Raw genomic sequence first — 21660 nt, 5'->3', positions numbered from 1 at the left:
GGATTTTGAAATTAAAACTGCTTTGCACTTAGGGGCTGGCAAGCGATTACTCAGCTACCATCTCCATCTCTACTTCGTCAACATCTGGAAAGACCTGCGATCCTGCCCAAAAATGGTATAACGGTCAACCAGCCCTGGAAACACATTTTGGTATCACTGAGTCCCACAAGCCTCGCCGGGCACTGTTGGACACTGAGTGATGACTTGTTCTGTTCACACGGGGGACCTGAATGCCTGGGGTTCTGCAGCAAATTTCTTGGGAGCTGACTTGAATGCCTCCTTTTGAATTTTGATCATGAAGGGTGTGTTGCCAAGAATCCATCACTGTGGACCCCATTAAGCAAACAGCGAGCCACAGAAAGCTTGACTCATGTGGTATGCAGAGCTGAGTAAGATCAGATGCACTTTCCCCTAATCCTCCCGGCAGTTCTGAAGTCCGTTTTTGATGTATATTTGCAGATGCCAAGTTGAACCATTCAGGACCTCATGTTCAGACAGAAATTTCAGGCTTTCTTTCAGAGTCAAACCTCAAGAATCTTGGGCCAAATGTCAAATACTTTTTATTTTAGCTCCTAAAAATGAAAATGCTCTTAAGCTCCCTCTCTGATGGCAGGAGAATGCCTCCACACCAGGGCTTGATTCCCACTTCTGGGGAGTGACCCCCAAATCTCAGGCCCTAGTGCTCCCCAAACCCCAGTCCTGCCTTTCGGATGCTCTGCTTGTGTTTCTTGATGTGACTGTGAACCTGGAGTGTCTGGAGCAGAAAACGTCCCCTTTGTTTTCAGAATCTGGCCTTTTTGCCGCATCTCCTTTTTCTGATAATGACGTCTCAGTGGGGACAAACTGCACTTGCGAACTTGCCAGCGGTTTTCCCACATCGCCAGACATCTTAAACTTGTGGAGGCAGGTTTTGTAGTTTGTTTTTTTTTTAAGGGACACTCCATGAAGCAGATGTGTATTTTCAGGAGGAAGCTGGAATCTATCTCTGGGGAAAGACCTTCGTGTCAGGAAAGGTTTGAGACTATAAAGTCCCGAGGATGCCTGTCATCATTTTGGGGTAGATTTTGACCAGAGGAAGTTCCCCAAATCCCAGTGCTTCCTGATTAGTAACGTAAATCGGGGTCTCACCTGCCAGCCCTCCTAGCCACAGAGGGTGGTTAGTTTTTTCTCCCTTTGCTATGTGTTTAGACAGGACTGTTTCTGAGAAGCATCTGGTCTCAGGAGATGTCCACCTGCTCCAGCACAGGGGTACCCACAAGAGATGATGACACCAGTCTTGCCCGGAGGTGGGGCTTGCAGGCCCGGATGTGGCTTCATCTCATGCCAAGGACGGACCGTGGGAAATGGCCTGTGTATGGCAGGGCCACATGGCTGGGACTCTCAGTGTGTCACAGGCATTAGAGAAGGCCGAGTAAGTGGCCCTGTGGCCCCAAGGTCTTGGGGACTCCACCCATGTGTGTGATGAAAAGTTTTCTAAAAAAAAAAAATGGATGCTCCCACAGTCACTCGCTTGCAATGCAAAAAGGGAAGTGGATTTCCCAGGAAGACAGGATTTCCTTCTGCCTCTAGGGCTGTGGGGTGCGGGAGCCTGAATTCTGAGTACAGGATGCAAGAACCCCACGTGTTGGAAGGGACCACGGATTGCTGGAATGTGGAGAAGATGGGAGGAGGCTGACAGTGGTGTGGCAGGGCCCTAGTGTGAGCTGCTCGGGGTGAAAGCCCCCTGGGTACTGGGACCTTGTGGGTATAGGTGTAGGTATTCATAAAAGCAACAGATAGAAATCATAAATACTAGTTTACATGGCTGACATGGAGACATCCTCACAGATATCCAAGATAAGTATAGGTAACCCATCCCTTAAAGGTCATAAAATTAATGTACATCCATGTTTACTAAAAAATAATTAGCCCCCATTTCATAAACCATAGAAATCACAATCCTCTGATCATTATATCAGAAGAATAAAGAATGCTTCAGAATTCCTGTAGTCTGTATTCTGATCAAGAATCACGCAGTGGATTGTGAAAGGCTTTGTTTAGACTGTTTGTGAACTTAATATACATTAATTAATAAAACTGACTTTTAATGTGCTCAGTCATGTCCGACTCTGTGACCCCATGGACCGTAGCCCGCCAGGCTCCTCTGTCCGTGGGATTCTCCAGGCAAGAATGGGTTGCCATGCCATTCTCCAGGGGATCTTCCTGACCCAGGGATGGAATTCATATCTCTAGTGTCTCCTGCATTGGCAGGTGGGTCACTGATGCCACTGATGCCACCTGGGAAGCCCCTAAAATTATTTTAACAGGTTTAAAACGATTATTGTAACCAATTTAAAGTGATTGATTACAATAAGGGATTTCCCTGGTGGTCCAGTGACCACCAGTGGTTAAGAATCTGCCTTCCAAGGCAGGGTACGCAGGTCTGATCCTTGGTAGGGAAACCAAGATCCTACATGCTGCAGAGCAACTAAACCCGCGTGCTGCAGCTGAGACCCGATGCAACCAATAAATAATTTTTTTTTTTAAGTCATTACAACAGATACCATCTTAAGGCACAAAGAGGCGGCCGGTGGAAGACCCAGGGCTGCAGTCCACAAACAGAGGATAGCCCGGCCAGCTGGGTGGTCAGATGACCTTCCCTGGGATTGTCCTTAATGCTAACATGGAGGGACCCCAGGCAGGTACGGTGGGCTCAGAAGACATTCAAAGCAGATTCAAGAAAAGGATGAGCTGGAGTTCGAGGTTGGGGACACACAGGTCATGTTCCCACCGTGACATCAAGTGTCACTTTCCAGCTCTTCAGCAGCTAAACCTTGGAGTCACTGGTCTCTTCTCCTTTCTAGTCAAATCCAGCAGCTTCTTCAAGGTCAAAGACTGGTATATTTCACCCAGCACATCTCTACGAATGACAACTATATGCTAAGCATCTGGGGTGGGGGTCCCCATTCAGTTCTTACAACATCCAGCATCTCTCTGACTGTCTCCACTGCAGATAAAGAAAGGAAAAGCACCACGGCACAACTTCCCACCGGGATGAAAGGCAGTGCTCTCGTTTCCGTCCAGCTAGCGCACTTCACCCCACCCGAGCATTCCTTCCCATCTGAGTTTTAAACACTCCTGCAATCAACAAGTCTGCAGCAAAGAACCCCAAACCAATCCCCTTGCTTTATGATTTTTCTCCTTTCAGTCTATTCTTGGGCGAGATGAATATTCCAGAAGCACTTAGATTTTGTCACTTCACCGGCCCAACTGTTTGGAATGCACAGGCTCCTTATTGGTCCTGCTGTATCGCCTGGAGCCAGCCTCAACCTGGGTCTTGTTCCAGCTGACAGGGGTGTCCCATGGACCTAGTACATCTGGACTCGCCTACCTGTGAGCATTCGCTAGAAATCACATCCCAGTCCTCTGTCTCTGCTTCAAGTCCATCCATCACTCAAATCCCACTGTAACCTTTGCTCCTCTGTGAGCACAGGTCTGGTCGCGTTTCCTCCTGTTCTGCAAACATGTAGGGAGCAGCTCCCTGGGGCCAAGTGCAAGCTGGGAGCCAAAGGCAGAGAAGACGGCTCAGTGTCCACCCTGGGTTGTTCACACTCACACGGATAAGGCAGGCGTGCAAGAGACACTTGCAGCCAAGTGTGGCAAGCGTCACGGTAGAAGAGAACCCAACTGTAGCACCGGGGGTGGGAGGGCAGGAGGGGTGGGGTCAGAGTAAGGGGTCATGATGTCAGGGGGATACAAATAAAATCCTCCATGTAGGTTTACCAAAGCACAAAGACCCGGAAATCTATGGGGGAGACAGCTACCCACCTGTGTGTCCTGGGCATTCAGGCAGCCACAGGTGCTGCCCTGGCCTGAGTTCATGGCCATTTAGAAGCCAAAGGCTCTGGGCACCGGTCACCCTGCAGAGAAAACTCTGCCAGGACAGGGGTGCCGTGGACCAGGAATGTTTAAGAAAATCCACAGAAAACTCTCCGTCCCCACGTTGGCCTTGCTCGAGGAGATCAGGTTCTCTTAGCTGGGCAGTGGGCTTACCAGACCCTCCTCTTAGGGAAGCTGGGAGGATCCCAGGAGCTAACGTAGCCCAGACCTGGCATGTGCTGGCATTCAGGAAGCCTCCCAGGGCAGCACTCGGAAGGGCCTGGCCAGAGGGGGCCGGCTATGCTCCTGTGTGTTGGAAAGCTGAAGTCGGACCATGGCGTGTCCTGTCTCAGGCCCAGGAGAACACTAAGATTGGACAGAGGTCCTCAAGGCCACGGTGGCCCGCCCCCTGCTGCATTTCTGAGTGCCCCTCTCACTGTCTCTGCCTGCTCCCTGGCATCCTTGCTCTGTATTTTTTTTAAGATTTTTTTTTTCATGTGGACCATTTCTTCAAGTCTTTATTGAATTTGATATAATATTCATTCTCTTTTGTTTTGGCTTTTTGGCCAGGAAGCATATGGGATCTTAGCTCTCCAACCAGGTATCAAATCCACAACCCCTGCATTGGAGGGCAAAGTCTTAACCACTGGCCCACCAGGGAAGTTCTTTCCTCACTCTGTCTTGAATAAGCCACTCGTCTCCTACCTCAGGACCTTTGCACTGGCCAGTCTCTCTGGCTGGAGTGCCCTTCTCATTGGGACCTGTATGCTCACTCCCTCAGGTCCTTGTGGTCCTCACACACCCACCCTTATCAGAGAACCCCTCCCTGAAATATCCCTCCTCCACTTGCCTGGCTTCACTGTTTGTTACAGTGGCTATCATCACCTGGTTCAATTCATCTGTTTATCTTTTACTTCCTCTTTCTCTCACCAGAATGTGAGCTGCGTCCAGCAAAGGGTTTATTGCTTTTGATTAAAGTCATGTTCACAACTCCTACAACAGGGCTCACGTGCTTAATAAATATTTGCTGAATGACTTCATAAACCTATTTATTGTGTTGGCCAGAAAATTCATTTGAGTTTTCTGCAACATCTCACAGAAAAACCCAAATAAACTTCTTGGATGACACAATATTTATATACAAGAATATCAACAGCTTGCCTGTATATCAACATATATGTCCCAAACTACGTGTGGGTGCCAGGCCCTTTGTGGGCACTGGAGAGACCGAGATGAACAAAGCCCTCACTGGTTCCATAAACAGCTCTTGGCTGAGGACAAAGACAGACAGACACCTGGGGACTATCCTTTGCAGAATGCAAAGTGGCAATGAAGTGCCAAAGTTCCGTGAGTGTCAAGACTGAAAGGATTTAATTCTGCTCAGGGGAGAGCTGGGAAAATTCATGGCGGAGGGATATTTGAGCTGGGTTTTGAGAGATGAATAGGAGTGTGGATGGCAGGCAAGCTGAGAAAACCACTGTAGAAGAAAGGACCCGCAGGCATATCATAAATGCCCAGATACACCAGAGGTATTTGTGGAAGACTCACTTGGAACTTGGAGCCAGAAAACCCAATTCTAACCCCTACCTCTGTTCTACCCCATTTACTTATTCTTTCTGTGAGATCTCATAGGTCCTACGCTGGGGCAGGCCCTGTGCAGGTGGCCCCTAAAGGCTCTTGGTTTGAGCAGAGAAGGAAATTAAACAGTTTTAGAGGGACTTCCCTGGTAGTAGAGTAGATGGGAGTCTGCTTGCCAATGCAGGGTACACAGGTTCGATCCCTGCTCCGGGAGGATCCCACATGCCTCAGAGAAGCTGGGCCCATGCGTCACAACTACTGAGTCTGTGCTCTGGAGCCTGGGGACTGCAACCACCGAGACCATGTGCTGAGCCACTGAAGCCCGTGCGCCCAGGGCCCATGCAACAGGAGAGGCCACTGTGATGAGAGGCCTGCGCACCGCAGCTAGAGTGGTCCCTGCTCACTGCAACTAGAGAGAAGCCACACATGACCGCTACGATCCAGCACAACCAAAACCAAATAAATAATACAAGAAAACAGTTTTAGATCTGAGAGAGTGGGTACAGAGGGGGAGGCTGTGCACTTGCCAGACTCTCCGAAGAGAACTGGGGGACCCAGACTGTCCTGGGCATGCTCTGACCCTCGGTTTCTTCATCTGAGACGGTGCCCTGACTACTTTGAGAGCTGTCTTAAAGATCACACATGTGCGTGAAAACTGTCAATATCACATTATATAGATGTTCACAGGATAAGATGAGTGCGTGTATGCTGATGTAGCGTTTCCCAGTTTTATGACTTTTCTCTGTGTAATCTTTGGGAAAGGACCAGTCAACCTAGATGCCTAACTGATCCACATGCATTGCAAAAAAATAGGGGCATGAAGTATCAGGTTGGCCAAAATTTAGGAAGGTTTTTCCATAAGATGTTCCCTAATGAACATTTTCGCCCAACCAATACATTCCTTTTCCTTAAAAACCCTGGAGTAGAAAATGGCAACCCACTCCAGTATTCTTGCCTGGAAAATTCCATGGACAGAGTAGCCTGGTGGGCTACAGTCCTTAGGGTTGCAAAGAGTGAGACATGACTGACCACACGTTCACGTTCATTCCTTAAAAACCAGGAGTACTCATTTGATGTTTTTAATGGAGACAGAGTTGATGTTGTGAGTGTTTATCTTTAACATAGATCATGTTGGTCCCCATAACTGGGGATGCTTCTCTGTGCTGCGAAACTCTGTGTACAGGCGAACTGAATGCTAAAGAGAATTTTCACCTTTTCTGCAAGACTCAGGGTCATCCTTGACAGACCAGCAGACAGAGAAAACCACCTGTGATTTTAACTGTGATGAGTTCTAGAAAGAAACAGCTCAGGATGTAGTGTTCCACAAAACAGAGAGGGTGTGAGGGTTCATCCTGAGGGAGGTCAGGGAGGCAGGGGGAAAACTGGGAGAAAGAAGAGAAACCAATTGTAGAGTTGGAGGAGCTCAGTGTGGGCAGAGGGAATGGCATAAGCAAAGGTCCTGAGGCTGCAACAGCCTGATGTGCGTGAGGAACTGAAGAAGCAAGCGTAGAAAGTTGAACCGCTGGAGAGGAGGTGAACAGTGGCAGGGCCAGCCGAGACAGAGCCTTGAGTTCAGAGTTTGACAGAGCCTTGTTGAGTTCAGAGTTTCCCAGGTCTATGGCATTGCAGGTTGCAGGGGATCCAAGGGATCAGGACCTGCAAAAGTGAAGGGAAGGAAGAAGGATTGGACAAAGGGAGAAGTGAGCTACGGGGAGTCTTAAGAGAAGCCTCTACAGACCCGCGAAAATTCCTGGATGGGATGACCCTTCAGAGCTCTCTGAGTTGGGGCAGGAGGGCTGGGCTTCCCTCCTTCTCTCAGCCATTGGATGAAGGATTCCCTGGAAGATGGCCTGATCTTGGGTGAAGAAGGGCTTTAACTGAGCAGCATCTCAGCAGCTGGAGTAGCAGCTCCTTCATTTCTTAAAGAGTGTCAGGATGGCACATCCCCCAGAAACAAGAAGCCACCAAAGGGTTTTAAACATTTGGAAAGGTCACCCTAGCTCCTGTGTGGCTGGAAGGGTTTAAGGCTGAAGAGGAACCAGAGGTGAGGATGGATTTGTGATGTTCTTTGGAGGTAGAACCAGGAGAACCTGGCGTTGAATGAGGAAGAGGGAAGCATCAGAGATTTTTTTAGAGGTGACTGGGCAGTACCACTTATGGGGATGGGGAAGATGAAGGCAGGAATGTGGTTCTTACAAAGACAGTCAAAAGGCTGGTTTTGGACTTAAGTTGAAAGTGAAAGTGTTAGTGGCTCAGTCGTGTCTGACTCTTTGCGACCCCATGGACTGCAGCTTGCCAGGCTTCCTTGTCCTTCACTCTCTCCTTGAGTTTGCTCAAACTCATGCCATTGAGTCAGTGATGCCATCCAACCATCTGATCCTCCGTCACCCCCTTCTCCTCTTGACTTCAATCTTTCCCAGCATCAGGGTCTTTTCCAATGAGTACGTAAATAATAACATCAAAATAGCTTAAACGTTGGAAGGGGAGCCCTGCAGCTATAGGAGAAAATGGGGGTCAGTACTGAGTGGAAGAGGAAGAATTTGGGCAACTAATGGGGAGCGGGTAAGGCATCAAAGGAGAGTTTCTCTTCTTCCGTGATGGATCTGAAGGGGGAGGGCTCTGACTACCCTGAAGGCCATTCAGTAGTCAAGATGTCAGCGGTCTCATTGCTTTATCCTCCTCTAAGGGGACCAGACTTTGTGAAAGAATCTGATTCCAAAGCAAGACCCCAGTCCTTGAGGTCTGGTGGGGAAATCTGGGTGGGCACATCTGGCCAACAAGTCACCTCGAAGGGGTTTAAATCCCAGCTCCATCCCTGGTGAACTGGGTGAACTTGGGTCATTTCCTATACCATCTCCTGGGGGCTCAGTCTCTTTATTTTTTCTGGATTTTTAAAACCATTTTTAAAATTAAAGTGTAACTAATTTACAATATTGTGTTAGTTTTAAGTGTACAGTAAAGTGATTCAGTTTTATCACACATATCATATATATATGATTCAGGTATATATAATTATTTTTTAGATTCTTTTCCATTATAGATTATTATAAGATATTGAATATAGTTCCCTGTGCTATACAGTAGGTCCTTGTTTATCTATTTTATATACAGTAGAGGGATGTGTAATCCAAAGCTCCTAGTTTATCTACCCCCTCACCTGCCTTGGAGCCTCAGTCTCTTAATCTGTGAAGTGGGCCTCTTCTCCAAGTTTGGGGATCACAGGAGATGATGGTGACACAGTGGCCCTTGACCAGGAGCTGGTGGGAGTGTCTCTGATTTTATCACTGGCCTGTCGCACAGGCCAGTGGTAGCTTGAGAATGGGAAGGCTTTGTAAGGTCCACCGTCTCTGCCAGGACTGGGGGAGGAACCAGCAGGGGTGCCCGGCTGCCCACTGAGCGGGCTGTGCAGTGACTCCGATTGCAGGGAGGTGTTCAGAGGAGCCTCAGAGCTCATCTTGGGCCATCTTTCAGGCTTGTTGATAAACAACCTCCCACCAAGGTGGGCTTGCCACAGAGCTGCCGGGAAGCCGGGAGCCAGGCCCTGTGGCTACTTCTTAACCTGGGCTGAGGCTCCTGGAATCGCCTGCCTTTTGAGGAAGGAGGAGAGAAACGGGGCAGTCCCGATGGTGGGTCAGCAGAGACGGGGTGTGGAGGCCTATGGCACACTCGCTCTGGGGTCTGGGCCAGCTCCCAGCACACTACAGTACCTTGAGGGAGGCCTCAGTATCTTCCCCGTAAAGACATCTCTGAAATTCTGTAAGATGCTGCATCCCATTCGTTCTTAGGAAACTTCTATCACAAGCTAGCACCGCTGGCCCACAGGAAACCTAGAGAGTGTCCGCTTCTCACCTCCATTGCTGGGGAAGGGCTTTGCGTCAAGGGGGACCAGCATCTCTATGGTGAGCACTCGCTCAGAGCTGTGAAAACACCTGCAACTGGTCTCCTACAGCGGCTGGAGTGAGGTACCACGTGCGGGGAGGCTTAAGGGAGCAGGAATTTGTTCTCTTGCACAGCAGGAGGCCAGAAGTCCACAGTCAAGGCATTGGCAGGCTTGGTTCCTCCTGGAGGGTTGGAGGGGGAGTCTGTCCTCTGCCTCTGCCCGGCTTCTGGTGGCAATCCTGACATTCCATCGCTCCAGTCTCTGCTTCCAACCTCTCCCATCTCTGTGTCTCTGTGGACCCTCTTCTCTCCTCATCAGGACTCTAGTCATTGGATTTAGGGCCCATCCTCACCCAGTATGAGAGTGAAAGTGTAAAGTGTTAGTCGCTCAGTCATGTCCATCTCTTTTCAACCTCATGGACTGCAGCCCGATAGGCACCTCTGTCCATGGAATTTTCCATGCAAGAACACTGGAGTGGGTTGCCATGTCCTTCTCCAGGGGGTCTTTCTGACCCAGCGATCAAACCTGGGTTGCCCTCATTGCAGGCAGATTCTTTACCATCTGAGCCACCAGGGAAGGGTCTTCCACAAAGACCTTATCCCCCAGTAAGATAATATTCTAAAGTTCCAAGTGGATGTGAATTTGGGGAAGGAAGGAGACACTAACCTTCACAACACCTAAATCCTCATTTTATAGGCAAAACCCTCCAGAAGCTCAGATAAGTTAACCGATTTTCTCCAAACCCTCACAGGCAAGAAATCACAGGGTTGGTGCATGGATAAGGGCTCTGACTCCAAGTGCAGAGCAGTCTCTGCCAAGTTGGGGCCTCCCTTTACAGTTTCCAAAGCCTCCTTTCTGGAGTCAGTAGCTCTGCATGACATAGGTATACTTATTGTACTGTCTGCCCACTTCACAGATGAGAAAACCGAGGCCAAAGGCCAGTGTGGGGGAAATGAGTTGCGTGGTTTGTCAGGATCACATGGTGATCACATGGTGGCATGGCAGGGACTCGAGGCCTGGCCTGCATGATTCTTCCCCTACAATCCGACATTATATCTCCGTGTAGGCTCAGTAAAAGAAGCCAGGCACAAAAGGCACACAGTGTGTGATTCCAGCTCCAGGAAATGTCCAGAACTGACAAATTTAGAGACAGAGAGAAAACCAGTGGCTTCCAGAGGTGGTAGGGAGGAAGTGACTGCTAATGGGTGTGGAGGGAGGAAGGCAATCTGGAATTAGAGGGCAGTGATGGTTACACAACACTGTGAATTCACTAAAAGCCACTGGAATGAGCAAGGCATGGAGATCTTATCTCAGTAAATATCTCATTGTACGGTGTCAACCACCTGCCTCTGGGGAGGCGATTCTGCAGGAAGCAAGAACTCACAAGCCCCAGAAGACACAAAGTCTGTTTATTGGGGCAGAAATAGCCCAAGCTGAGGCTCGGATACCTTTCATGCATGAAGGCACCTCGGGAGCGTCCTCTGTGACAAAATTTGCATCCACCTGCCAAGTCACAAACACACCAAGAGCAGGCTGGCTTCTGAGCACCTTCTTGAAGAACCACGTGGCCTGAGCAGGTTATTTCCTGTTTCCACATCCTGAACCAGCAATGGGACAGGCACCTGCCTATCTGAGTGGTCATGAAAGTCAAGTCTAAAAAGAGCTCAGCGATGGATAAACCACAAGGTCCTATTGTAGCACACAGGGAACTATATTCGATATCCTGTAGTTAACCACAGCAGCAAAGAAAAAGTAAATAAGAGCTCAGTAGAGGGTGAGATATTTGCGTGGGGCCCCTTGAACCTCAGCCAAAAACCCACAAACAAACCATTAAACTTTCAGCCATGGCTATTGCTAAACTGTGACCTGCTTGCTCAACTTGGACCCCTACATCCTCCCGGGGCTTGGCGAGAGGTCAGGGCTGTGTGAGGCTCTGCAGAAGCCTAGGGATGGAGGAACTAGGAAGTGATGGAATGTGTTACTGGAGTCTACAGATGGAGTCTGCACTTCCGAATCATAAGCGGCTTCATCACTGCTGGGAGCCGGCATCGCCAGCATTAGTTTCCATCAAGGCACCTGGCAGATGACAGACAGTCTGAAACTCTGGGCACTGGGCCCTCACCCTTTCTGGCCAGGGAAGACTCAGGACCTGGATCTATTGCTTGCTTCTGAGTCCACCAGACACCCACCGGGAGTTCTCCCCAGTGTATCAGCTCTCTGGGGGCCAAGAAGGGTCAGGAGATGAGAGCCGGTCTTGCTACCTGGCTGGGAGCAGAGGGAGGTGGGAGGGCAGCTTTCTGACCTTGTTTCTATCTGCTCAGAGTCCTGCTCAGACCCCCGGATCCCAGACTTTCTTGAGTCACGCCCCATTTGTGAACAAAGTCCCTCGATGAGTGAGTGCCCTTGCACACTTGTGGGCAGCTTTCTCCAAGCTCAAGGTCCCATTGGGGTCCAGGCAGGGAGGGAAGTGTGGGCACCAGAGGGGGAATGGAAGACACTTGTGTCCAACATGGATTGAGGGTAGGGAATGAGCCAGGGACTGAGGAGAGGGAAAGAGGCAAGCCAGGGGCCAGCTAATGAAGGGTCTTGTGAGCCTCGTTTTGGAAGTGGAACTTTATCCCAAGAGTGTTGGGACACTACCTCAACACAAATCAGCCATAGGTAGACATACGGCCCCTTCCTCGGGCACCTCCCTCCCATCTCCCTCTCCATCACACCCCTCTAGGTTGATACAGAGCCCCTGTTTGAGTTCCCTGAGACCTACAGCAAATTCCCATTGGCTGTCTATTTTACAAACGGTAAGTTTCCATGTTACTCTCTCCATACATCTCACCCTCTCCTCCCCTCTCCCCATGTCCATAAGACTGTTCACTATGTCTGTTTCTCCATTGCTGCCCTGTGAATAAATTCTTCAGTGCCATTTTTCTAGATTCCATATATATGCATTGGTATATGATATTTATCTTTCTCTTTCTGACTTACTTCACTCTGTATAATAGGCTGTAGGTTCAAGAACTGACTCAAATGTGTTCCTTTTCATGGCTGAGTAATACTCCATTGTGTATATGTACCACCACTTCTTTATCCATTCATCTGTTGATGGATGTCTAAGTCGTTTCCGTGTTCTAGCTATTGTAAATAGTGCTGCAGTGAACACTGGGGTACATGTGTCTTTTTCATTTCGGGTTTCCTCAGAGTATATGCCTAGGAGTGAGGTTGCTGTGTCATCTGGTGGTTTTATTCCTAGTTTTTTAAGGGATCTCCGTTCTGTCTTCCATAGTGGCTGTATCAATTTACTTTCTCACCAACAGTGCAAGAAGGTTCCCTTTTCCCCACACCTTCTCCAGCATTTATTGTTTGTAGACTTTTTGATGATGGCCATTATGAACAGTGTGAAGTGATATCTCATCGTAGTTTTGATTTGCTTTTCTCTAATAATGAGCGATATTGAGCATCTTTTCACGTATTTGTTAGCTATCTGTATATCTTCTATGGAAACATGTCTGTTTAGGTCTTTTTTCCACTTTTTGATTTGGTTGTTTGTTCTTTTGGTATTGAGTTATATGAGCTGCTTGTGTATTTTGAAAATTAACTATTTGCGAGTTGTTTCATTTGCTATTATTTTCTCCCATTCTGTGGGTTGTCTTTTCACCTTGCTTATAGTTTCCTTTGCTGTGCAAAAGCTTTTAAGTTTAATCAAGTCCCACCTGTTTACTTTTGTCTTCACTTCCATTACTCTAGGAGGTGGGTCATAGAGGATCTTGCTTTGATTTATGTCATCACGTTCTAAACATTCTTCTTTACGTGTATGGCCTCCCTATCATTGTCTTTGCCTTCTTAAAAGATGTCAATGGCTGAAGAGTGGAAAACAAGAATTGGGAGATGGTGGGATGGTGGTGGTTAATGTCAGATTGGGGAGACCGATAAGAGATGATGGTTAGACATAGAAAGAAACAGATAGATCCAGGAAACACTTGGGGAGAATCTAAAAAGGTACCAACTCACTAGGTGGAAGGAATAACAGAGAGGGTTGTTCTTCTTTACCATGAACCCCAGGTTTCTAGCAGAGATGGATGGATGCAGAGATGGAGCAGTGCCATTTCTGTAGACACAGAATGTAAATTTTGTTTGATGAATGACTGAATACATGAATAATGAAGGGGTCTCAAAATGGAGTGGGTGACGAGTTCCCCATCACTATGAGAATGCAAGCAGTGGTTAGACAACTGTTTGATCTAGACCTCATCAAATGGAAATCAAATGGAAGACACCTAATAGATACATATCACATGCACAAAGGAATTGCTGTCATCCTTATGATTTGTGAGAGCCCATGGACTGTAGCCCGCCAGACTCCTCTGTCCATGGAATTCTCCAGACAAGAACACTGGAGTGGATAACCATTCCCTTCTTCAGGGGATCTTCCCGACGAAGGGATCGAACTCGTGTCTCCTGCATTGCAGGCAGATTCTTTACCATCTGAACCACCTGGGGCATTTCATGGACAGAGGACCCTGGCGGGCAAACAGTCTATGAGGTTGCAAAGACTCAGACATGACTGAGTGACTAATACTTTCACTTTTTCACTTTTACTTATGATTCTAGGACCTCATGGGGCCTCATGGGCACCTGATGGGAACTTATTGAGTCACCAATGTGGGATGGGAGAAAATATTCAAACACTCAAAATTTCTTAAATTTCTACTTGGGTATGTTTAAGAGTGTACATTTTAATACCTGTTAATAAGTGTACATATTGGGTAAAAATCATCAAAATTTTTTTACTTATACGGATATGCAATTACAATGGTTTGGACACCACTAATTTATAGCACAGAGCCTTTAAGTAGGTTGAGTGGAAATAAATGGAACCCGTGCACCCAAGACTTCTAACTGCCTATGGCAGTGTCTGTGACAAGATTCAGAGTTTTGGGAGTTGTAACAAATGAAAGAACTACACAAAAATGCCTCATCCCTTTATTATTTTGGACAGAAAAGGCACATTTACACTATTCACCCCTTTCTCCTCATTTGTGAAATAATCCCTCTTTATAATGTGATAGCCCTTTGGGTCTTTCACAGGACAGATGTTCTTTATCACAGTATCAACACAACCCACAGGGCAGCTCCCCTCCCATAGACAAATTACTCCTCTACCCACGGGTGGACCCTAAATGGCCATTAGGAGCCCAGGACTCTGCTGGCAGGAGACCCTCAGACCATACACACCCGCTGATGAATGAGTTCCTCACACCCCAAAGCCCAGCCTAGCTTCCTTTTGTGAAACTCCACTCTCATTATTCATATGGTTTGTGAGTAAAAGTTGCTCAGTCATGACTGACTCTTTGCGACCCCATGGACTGAACAGTCCACGGAATTCTCCAGGCCAGAATACTGGAGTGGGTACCCTTTCCCTTCTCCAGGGGATCTTCCCAACCCAGGGATTGAACCCAGGTCTCCCGCATTGTGGGCAGATGCTTTATCACCTGAGCCACAAGGGAAGCCCAAGAATACTGGAGTGGGTAGCCTATCCCTTCTCCGGGAATGGAATCGGAGTCTCCTGCATTGCAGGCAGATTCTTTACCAACATATGCCCACACATGATTTCACTTCATTCTAATATGAAATGGTTTGTATTTCTTATTTCACCTGTTTTCTTTCTCCAGCTATGAGTGCATATGTTTATTTGGGCAGAGGGGCTTGCATGGCAGAAAACAAAGTCTGGGATAGGGAGTAAATCTTTTCTTTTAAAGTCCAGAGCTGGACTGGTCAGGATGTATGGGCTCTTTGCCATCCCAATCCTGCTGGCCCTGGGGAAGATAAGAGCCCGGTAACGAATCACCCATCTACTGATCCGGTGAGTGCTTCCAGGGCGCTGCCTACATTACCAGAAGCTCCTGAGCACCCATCCCTGTCTTGACTCTCAGAGCTTGATGTCAGCATCTGTTCTCCCAGAGGGCCAGCCTCAGGAGGCAGACTATAAAACGTGTAGAAAAAGAAGAAAGGAATTCCCCCTGGAGGGGGGGCTTGGGGCCAGGCGCCTGTCCATTAAGGGCCAAGGATGCTGGTCCATTTTCCTCCAGCCAGACACCTGGTACCCGCCCTCCGCCCCGCCCATCGCTGCCCACCACGCCCTTCGCCACGTGGTCCCGCCCGCAGGAGGCAGGGCCGAGGCTCCTCTGCAGTTGCTTCTTCAGGTAAATGATCCGGTGGAGGTGGTATAGGGAGGGTGTTCTCCCGCCTCCATGGAAGGGGTGACCTTTCCTGAAAATGCTTGTGCGTGTGTGTGTGTGTATGTGTGTGTGTGTGTGCGCGTGTGCACGCGTGCAAATTGATGGGAAGGGCAGGTGGTGGAAGGGAACTTAACATACAGAGCACTTAGTTATGTGTCAGACACTAATGCGTATTTTCCACAACCGTTAGGTTCAATACCGATTCTCTTCTACAGACCTTTTGCTGAGCTTGTCTTTCTCCTTAGAATAAATTTATTCCCGTTCTGCGGGCATAATAATGCCTCATATTTACATAGCACCTTTCATTTGTCAAAGTACTTCTGTGCCTGTTACCGGGAGGAAACCGAGGCAGGGACGCGGCCACGTGCAGCCAGTTATCCTCTGAGCTGGGGCGCCCGACTCCTCCTCCCTGCCCTGTCCACAGTGCCTAGCTTGACCGCGTTTAGAATGGCCTTGAGGTGGTTGCTGAATCATCGCGAGTCTGCAAGTTCCTTCAGGACAGATTATTTTCTTTTTTCTGTCCACGCTGCGTGTACAGCAAATGCTGGGTAAGTACTTATTGGGTTCGTCTTTGGCACAGACCACTTGTCTTTCTGCAAGGGGAACGAGAGTCCTGGTCTCTGGGCTCTCACTGTGGATCGCTCAGAGTTTAACTATCATTGACCTGAGGAATCATCCTCCAAAGTCCCAGCTGAGCGGATTCAAGAAACCCAAGACTACACGTCAGCCAGTGTGTGAGGCCCTCTCAGCGGCTGCCCCAAAGCTGGGCGGCATTTCTGGAGATCTGAGCTGTCCTGCTCCGGCAGAGTGACACGCCACGTGGGAGGGGAGTTCGGCCACTCCTGTCCCTGTCCCAAGGCTCCTCTGCTCCTCGGGAAGCAACAGACTGGCCCAGGGGTGGCAGCCAGTAAGAAGGATAATACTGTCGTATTTCTGGGGCCCTTGGCTGTCCCTTCCAACCTCGCAGCCCTGTTCACCGCAGCTCGGGCAGGGCAGGAATTTACTGGAGACACCGACTCACTGCCCAAGGTCACAACTGGGATGCCTTCCTTCCTCCTGGGGGCGCGTCCCGAGAGCCGCCGTCCATGCGTCATCACACGCATCGGTAGCCCCAGGTGCCATCTGCTCGCTGGCTGCTCCCCACCCGCTACTGCAGTTTGTGAATGTTGCGCTCCACAGAGATGGAGGTCCGCAGCGTGCCCATGGAGTTCTCCGTCTGGCTGGGCTCCGCCGACCCGCAGCCCGCTGGCCGGCACAGCCGCGCGTACACCTCCTGCGACTTCTTGCGGAAGCGCTTGCCCACGATCACGTACACCAGCGGGTTGAGGCAGCTGTTGCTGTAAGCCACAAAGGACGCGATCTGTGTGAAGATGTCGATCACGTACTCGTCCCAGCAGCCCGAGAGGACGTGGAGGCGCAGCAGCGTGTCCAGGAAGGTGCTGATCTGGAAGGGCAGCCAGCAGACCACGAACAGCAGCAGGACGGCCAGGACCAGCAGCGTGGCCTTCCTCTCCGTCTGGATCTCCTTGAACTTCTGCATCTCGTTGTTACGCAGCACCTGCATGATCTGCACGGTGCAGAAGGTGATGACGCTCAGGGGCAGCAGGAAGCCCACAGAGTTCAGGAGGATGTTGGTGAAGACCTCCCAGCTGTGGGATGGGTAATTGATGACGCAGGCGGTGACGTTGTGGCCCTCGGCGTCGTACTCCTGCATGGTGCGGAAGGCCAGCATGGGCGAGCTCAGAAGCAGCGCGCAGCCCCAGATCACCAGGCTGTAGAGCTTGGCCCAGCGCACCCCGCGCATCCGGCCCATGGACATGGTCTTCACCAGGGCCAGGTAGCGGTCGATGCTCACCAGCATGAGGAAGTAGATGCTGCTGTAGAGGTTCATGTAGAGCATGGTGTTCACCACGCGGCAGAGGGCTTCCCCGAAGAGCCAGTCGAAGTTGTTGGCAATGGTGATGGCCCAGAAGGGCAGCCCGCAGGCCAGGATCAGGTCTGCCACGGCCAGGTTGCCCAGGTAGATCTCTGCCACCGTGCAGCTGCTCTTGTGCAGGCAGAAGACGCTGAGGACAAAGGTGTTCTCCAGGGCGGCGAGCAGGAAGAGGATCCAGAGGAAGGGGGGCTGGATGGTGTTGAGCCAGTTCCACAAGTCGGACTGGAAGCAGCTGCTGCCCTCGGGCAGGGTCCCGTTGAGAGCAGGTTCAAGGACCTGGGAGGTGAGGTTGAACATTTCGGCGCTGCAAGAAAGTGGAAAAGAGGCAGTTACACCTCGGGGTGACGGGAGGAAGGAGTAGCAACTACTGCAGAGGGCGAGGGGGTGCGTCCAGTCAGGGGTGGAACTCAGGCCCTTGCTGTGCCGTGTTCATAGACAGTCTGGGTGCACCTGAGTCCCCAGGGGTCTTGGAAAGCTGCCTGTGCTCCTTGCACTTAAACTGAGAGCTTGTGTTCTTGGCCTCCAGGCTCCGCTGGGAGGTTTCCTTGGCCAGCATCCGTCACCCATATGAACAAGCGTGAGTCTTAGATGCTGGTCCTCCTGGAAGCTTCCATGGTGGGAGGACCCACAGCACATTCCTTCCTTATCACAGGGACTCCTCCTAAGGGCGCTGGTCTCTTTCAGCTTCTTGTGGCCTGGCTGTGAGTGAGCCATTAATTAGAAGAGAAAAGTGGTATCATGCCAGACAGGGGGATTCCAGCCTGGCTCCGAGACCACAGCCCATCTGCCCACGCCCTGTCTCTTCCTGGCAGAGGGTAGCTGTCAAGCTTCTCTACCTTCCATCAGCATAGCATTGATGATGAACTGAGGTTGCCTGACGGAAAGGGAGCGTGGGGGCTTTGGCGTCAGAGAGTCCTCTGGGTTCAGTCCTGACTCATTCATTAGCTGTATGACCTTGAGTAAGTTAACTAACCTCTCTGGACCATAATGGTCTACTTCGTAAACTAGGAATAACAAAATCTTCTTGGCATTGTGCATTGTGGTGAGGATCCGAGATAAAGTACAGAAAGTCCCAAGCACTGCACTCTGTTCAATAAACAAGAATAATTACCTTTGTGTGTGTGTGTGTGAACTTATTAAAATAAACAGTGTCAAACTCGAGTACCACTCTTGGTTCTTTGTCTTTTTTTAAGATTTTTTTTGATGTGGACCATTTTTAAAGTCTTTATTGAATTTGTTACAACATTGCTTCGGGTTTAGGTTTTGGTTTTTGGCCCCGAGGCATGTGGGATGTTAGCTCCCCAACCAGGGATTGAACCCATACCCTCTGCTTTGGGAGACAAAATCTTAACAGCTGGACCACCAGGGAAGTCTCAGTTCTTATTCTCACATTGCTGATTTTATCATTAACCCGCTGGCTTCTCTTTCATTCTGGGGTGAGACTCGGACCAGAGGGCAGTTCACTTTCTGCAAGTGTTTCTCTAAGGCTAGTTCCTTTCTGCCTTCAGCAAAGAGGCATGGGGCTTGGACAGACATGGGCTCCAATCCTAGCTGTGTGGTCTTGGGTAAATTACGTCTGAGCTTCCGCTTTGTTTTCTTTGGAGTAGAGTATTACTCTGTCGTTGATTTGCCTTGCATGACTATTGCAAGGTTCAAATCAAAGAGTAGGTGTAAAGACATACCAAAAAGCTAAAAGCATAATGCAGAGGGCAGGACTAACTGAACGTGTTCCAAGTGCTCTTTTGGGTGGATGTGGGAAAAGTGGAGGTGGAGGGACTCTTCCTGGGCAGTTTGATTGTTGGGTAGGCTTGGAGGAGAGGAGCTGAGCAATAGATTATGGAAAAGAATCTGCTGATCGCTTCTGGGATTTCCCAGGAAAAGCCCCTATACATCCTGGAGCAGCTGACTGGCTTGGAGGGGCCAGACTGGGGACCTGTGATGAACTCACTCATCGATGCAATTTATCCTTACATGTTTCTTGAGCATCTCCTCTGTGTTGAGCTCCATTTTGACAGAGGGACCCAGAAAGGGACACCACACATCCCTGCCCTGCTGGAGCTCCTGACACCTCAGACCCAGTGTGGGAACGAGGCACATGAGGCCTCGGGGTGGCAGGAGGGTCAAGGGACCCAGGTGGGAGGAGGCAGGGGAGGTCGGAGGTGACTCTGGAGCTGGGGCTCAGAGGATGAAGAGCGTGCCAACGGGGGCCAAGAGGGAGGGAGGGCAGATCAGGCAGAAGGAGTAGCCTGAGCAGAGCCCAGAGTGGGGAAGCCACTGGCAGGTTCTGGCGGGTGGACGAGATGTTGGCAAGTGGCAAGGGATGAGGCTGAAGTAGAGAAAAAAAGGACAGTCTTCACTGGCTGCTTAGAAAGTGAGGCTTTGTCCCTCAGTGCTTCAAGGAGCAAGTGATGGAACTCGAAATACTCTTCTCATGGAGGGTGGTTTTAATATGTCCACAAATTGTTTGATAAACCTCCTTGCAAAGGGTGGAGTCTAATTCCTCTTCCAGTGAATGTGGCCAGACTGAGTGACTCGTTTTCCACCCAGGGTGGCAGTGCCAGTGTGTGACTTCCAAGACTAAGGCGTGAGTGGGTTTGCAGCTTCCTCCTGGGCCTCTTGGGTTTCTTGCTCAGGAAGAGGCTGGCTGCCACGTTGTGAGGATGCTCAAGCAGCCACATGGAGAGGCTCCATGAAGAGGCCCCGACTTGCCGCCCAGGACGTGGATCCTGTGGCCCCAGTGAAGCCTCTGGCTGATTCTGGTCCCCTAGCCTGTGCGTCTTCCAAGTGAGGCCCCAGACATCACGGAACAGAGACAAGCCCTAAAGTCCGGACCCGTGGACACTGGCAGTCTTCTCTGTGGAGCCTCTGAAGGTAAGACCTGCCCTTCGTGCTCCCCTTGGTCCAGCCTTTGGCCCCATTTCTGCAGGAACAGAAGCCCGGTTTCCCCAGAGCCTCAGACTTGGAGTGCTGTCTCTTGTGGTCTGGCTCTCTAGAGATCAGAGTGTCCCAACTGATGTTACTGGTTAATTTTCCAGCAAGGTAGTCTTTCCCAACAGGATGGCACCTGGCTTCGAGAAGCCACAGGGTCGTTAGAAGGTGGTCTGGGGAGGGCTTCATTGGGAGTGATTGGGCCCATGTTCCATGGCCTCTACTGAGACGACCATTGGTGATCTCCATAGCAGGCCACACGTGCCATAGGACTGAGAGCTCCAGCTGGGCCCCACTGCCCACTCTCCCTGACACTGCCCCCTCAGGACTGACCCTCCCTTTCCTCTGCTTCCACTCAAGACCCATTCCCCCAACATTGTCTCCTTAGAGTGTCCAGACCTTCCTCAGATGTCGGCCATGTGTTGGAGACATCCTGTCTCCATGGAGACCTGGCTCAGCCTCTGTCTGATTTCTTGCACTGCCTTCAGAGTTTCCGTCTCCTTTTTCACATCCCCCCTCACCCCCGTGTGGTTCACATGAGACCCCCCATACGGTGTGTCCCTCCTGCAACACCCAGCCCAGAAGCAGAACAGTCCTCTCCCTTCTGCCCCTGACAGGCCCTGGGGGATTTGAACACCAGCCCTTGAGGACTTTTGACTCAGGATTTAACGTTGCCTGTTGTTTCCAGTGGGCTTCCATTATCGTCCCAGAGAGGAGGGGCATGTTTTCCTAGGTGTTCCCCAGAGTGCCCGCACCCCTGTCCCAGAAATAGTAAATCAAGAAGCCCCTCTGACTCACCCGAAGGAGGCAGTGGTAGGCACGGTGTCCTCATGGATGGATGGGAACATTGGTCTCCTCCAGGCCGAGAACATTGGGACTCAGAGGGGGAGGTGAGTGAGGGCCTCCCTGGAGGAGAAATGATGGAGATGGTTAGATGGTGGGACTGCATTCTCCCCTAGGGAGAGAAACGGGGGCCTTCACTTAAATATTTATTAAGTACCCATCACACACCCGGTGCTGGGACACGATGTGGGGACAGGCACAGTGTCCGTCCTCCAGGGGCTCATGGTCTCACGGAGAAGCCAGACATGACCCTCAGCGCTGGAGACTTGGTGGGGCAGGGTAGAGCTGAGCTCCCCTCCCCGTGGGGTTCCCTGTCCAGGCGAGGGCCATCAGCCTGCTTGCCAAGGTCACCATTTCCATCGAGACAGTGACAGCCACCCAGGTAACCAGGGCCTCCCAGCTCT

General features: G+C 50.2%; 2 protein-coding genes across 2 annotated transcripts in view; both read right to left on the bottom strand.

Moving 5' to 3' along the window:
• The window catches only part of BDKRB1 (bradykinin receptor B1), a 33493-nt gene extending 12211 nt beyond the window's left edge, over nt 1-21282 (bottom strand). The window contains exon 1 of the mRNA XM_061395248.1: nt 21212-21282. Coding sequence (XP_061251232.1) covers nt 21212-21245 — 34 coding nt within the window. The 5' untranslated portion in view covers nt 21246-21282. The remainder of the gene's footprint in view (nt 1-21211) is intronic.
• BDKRB2 (bradykinin receptor B2) lies at nt 14280-21289 on the bottom strand. Its single transcript, XM_061395249.1, has 2 exons — nt 21212-21289; nt 14280-17789 (listed from the first exon to the last, which is right to left on the bottom strand). The coding sequence occupies exons 1-2, from the start codon at nt 21283-21285 to the stop codon at nt 16697-16699; spliced, it is 1167 nt and encodes a 388-aa protein (XP_061251233.1). The 5' UTR covers nt 21286-21289; the 3' UTR covers nt 14280-16696.
• Nucleotides 21290-21660: the final 371 nt, after the last annotated feature.

The sequence above is a fragment of the Bos javanicus genome, chromosome 21 (assembly GCF_032452875.1).
Source record: "Bos javanicus breed banteng chromosome 21, ARS-OSU_banteng_1.0, whole genome shotgun sequence".
Taxonomy (NCBI): domain Eukaryota; kingdom Metazoa; phylum Chordata; class Mammalia; order Artiodactyla; family Bovidae; genus Bos; species Bos javanicus.
This window is presented reverse-complemented; position numbering and strand designations above follow the sequence as displayed.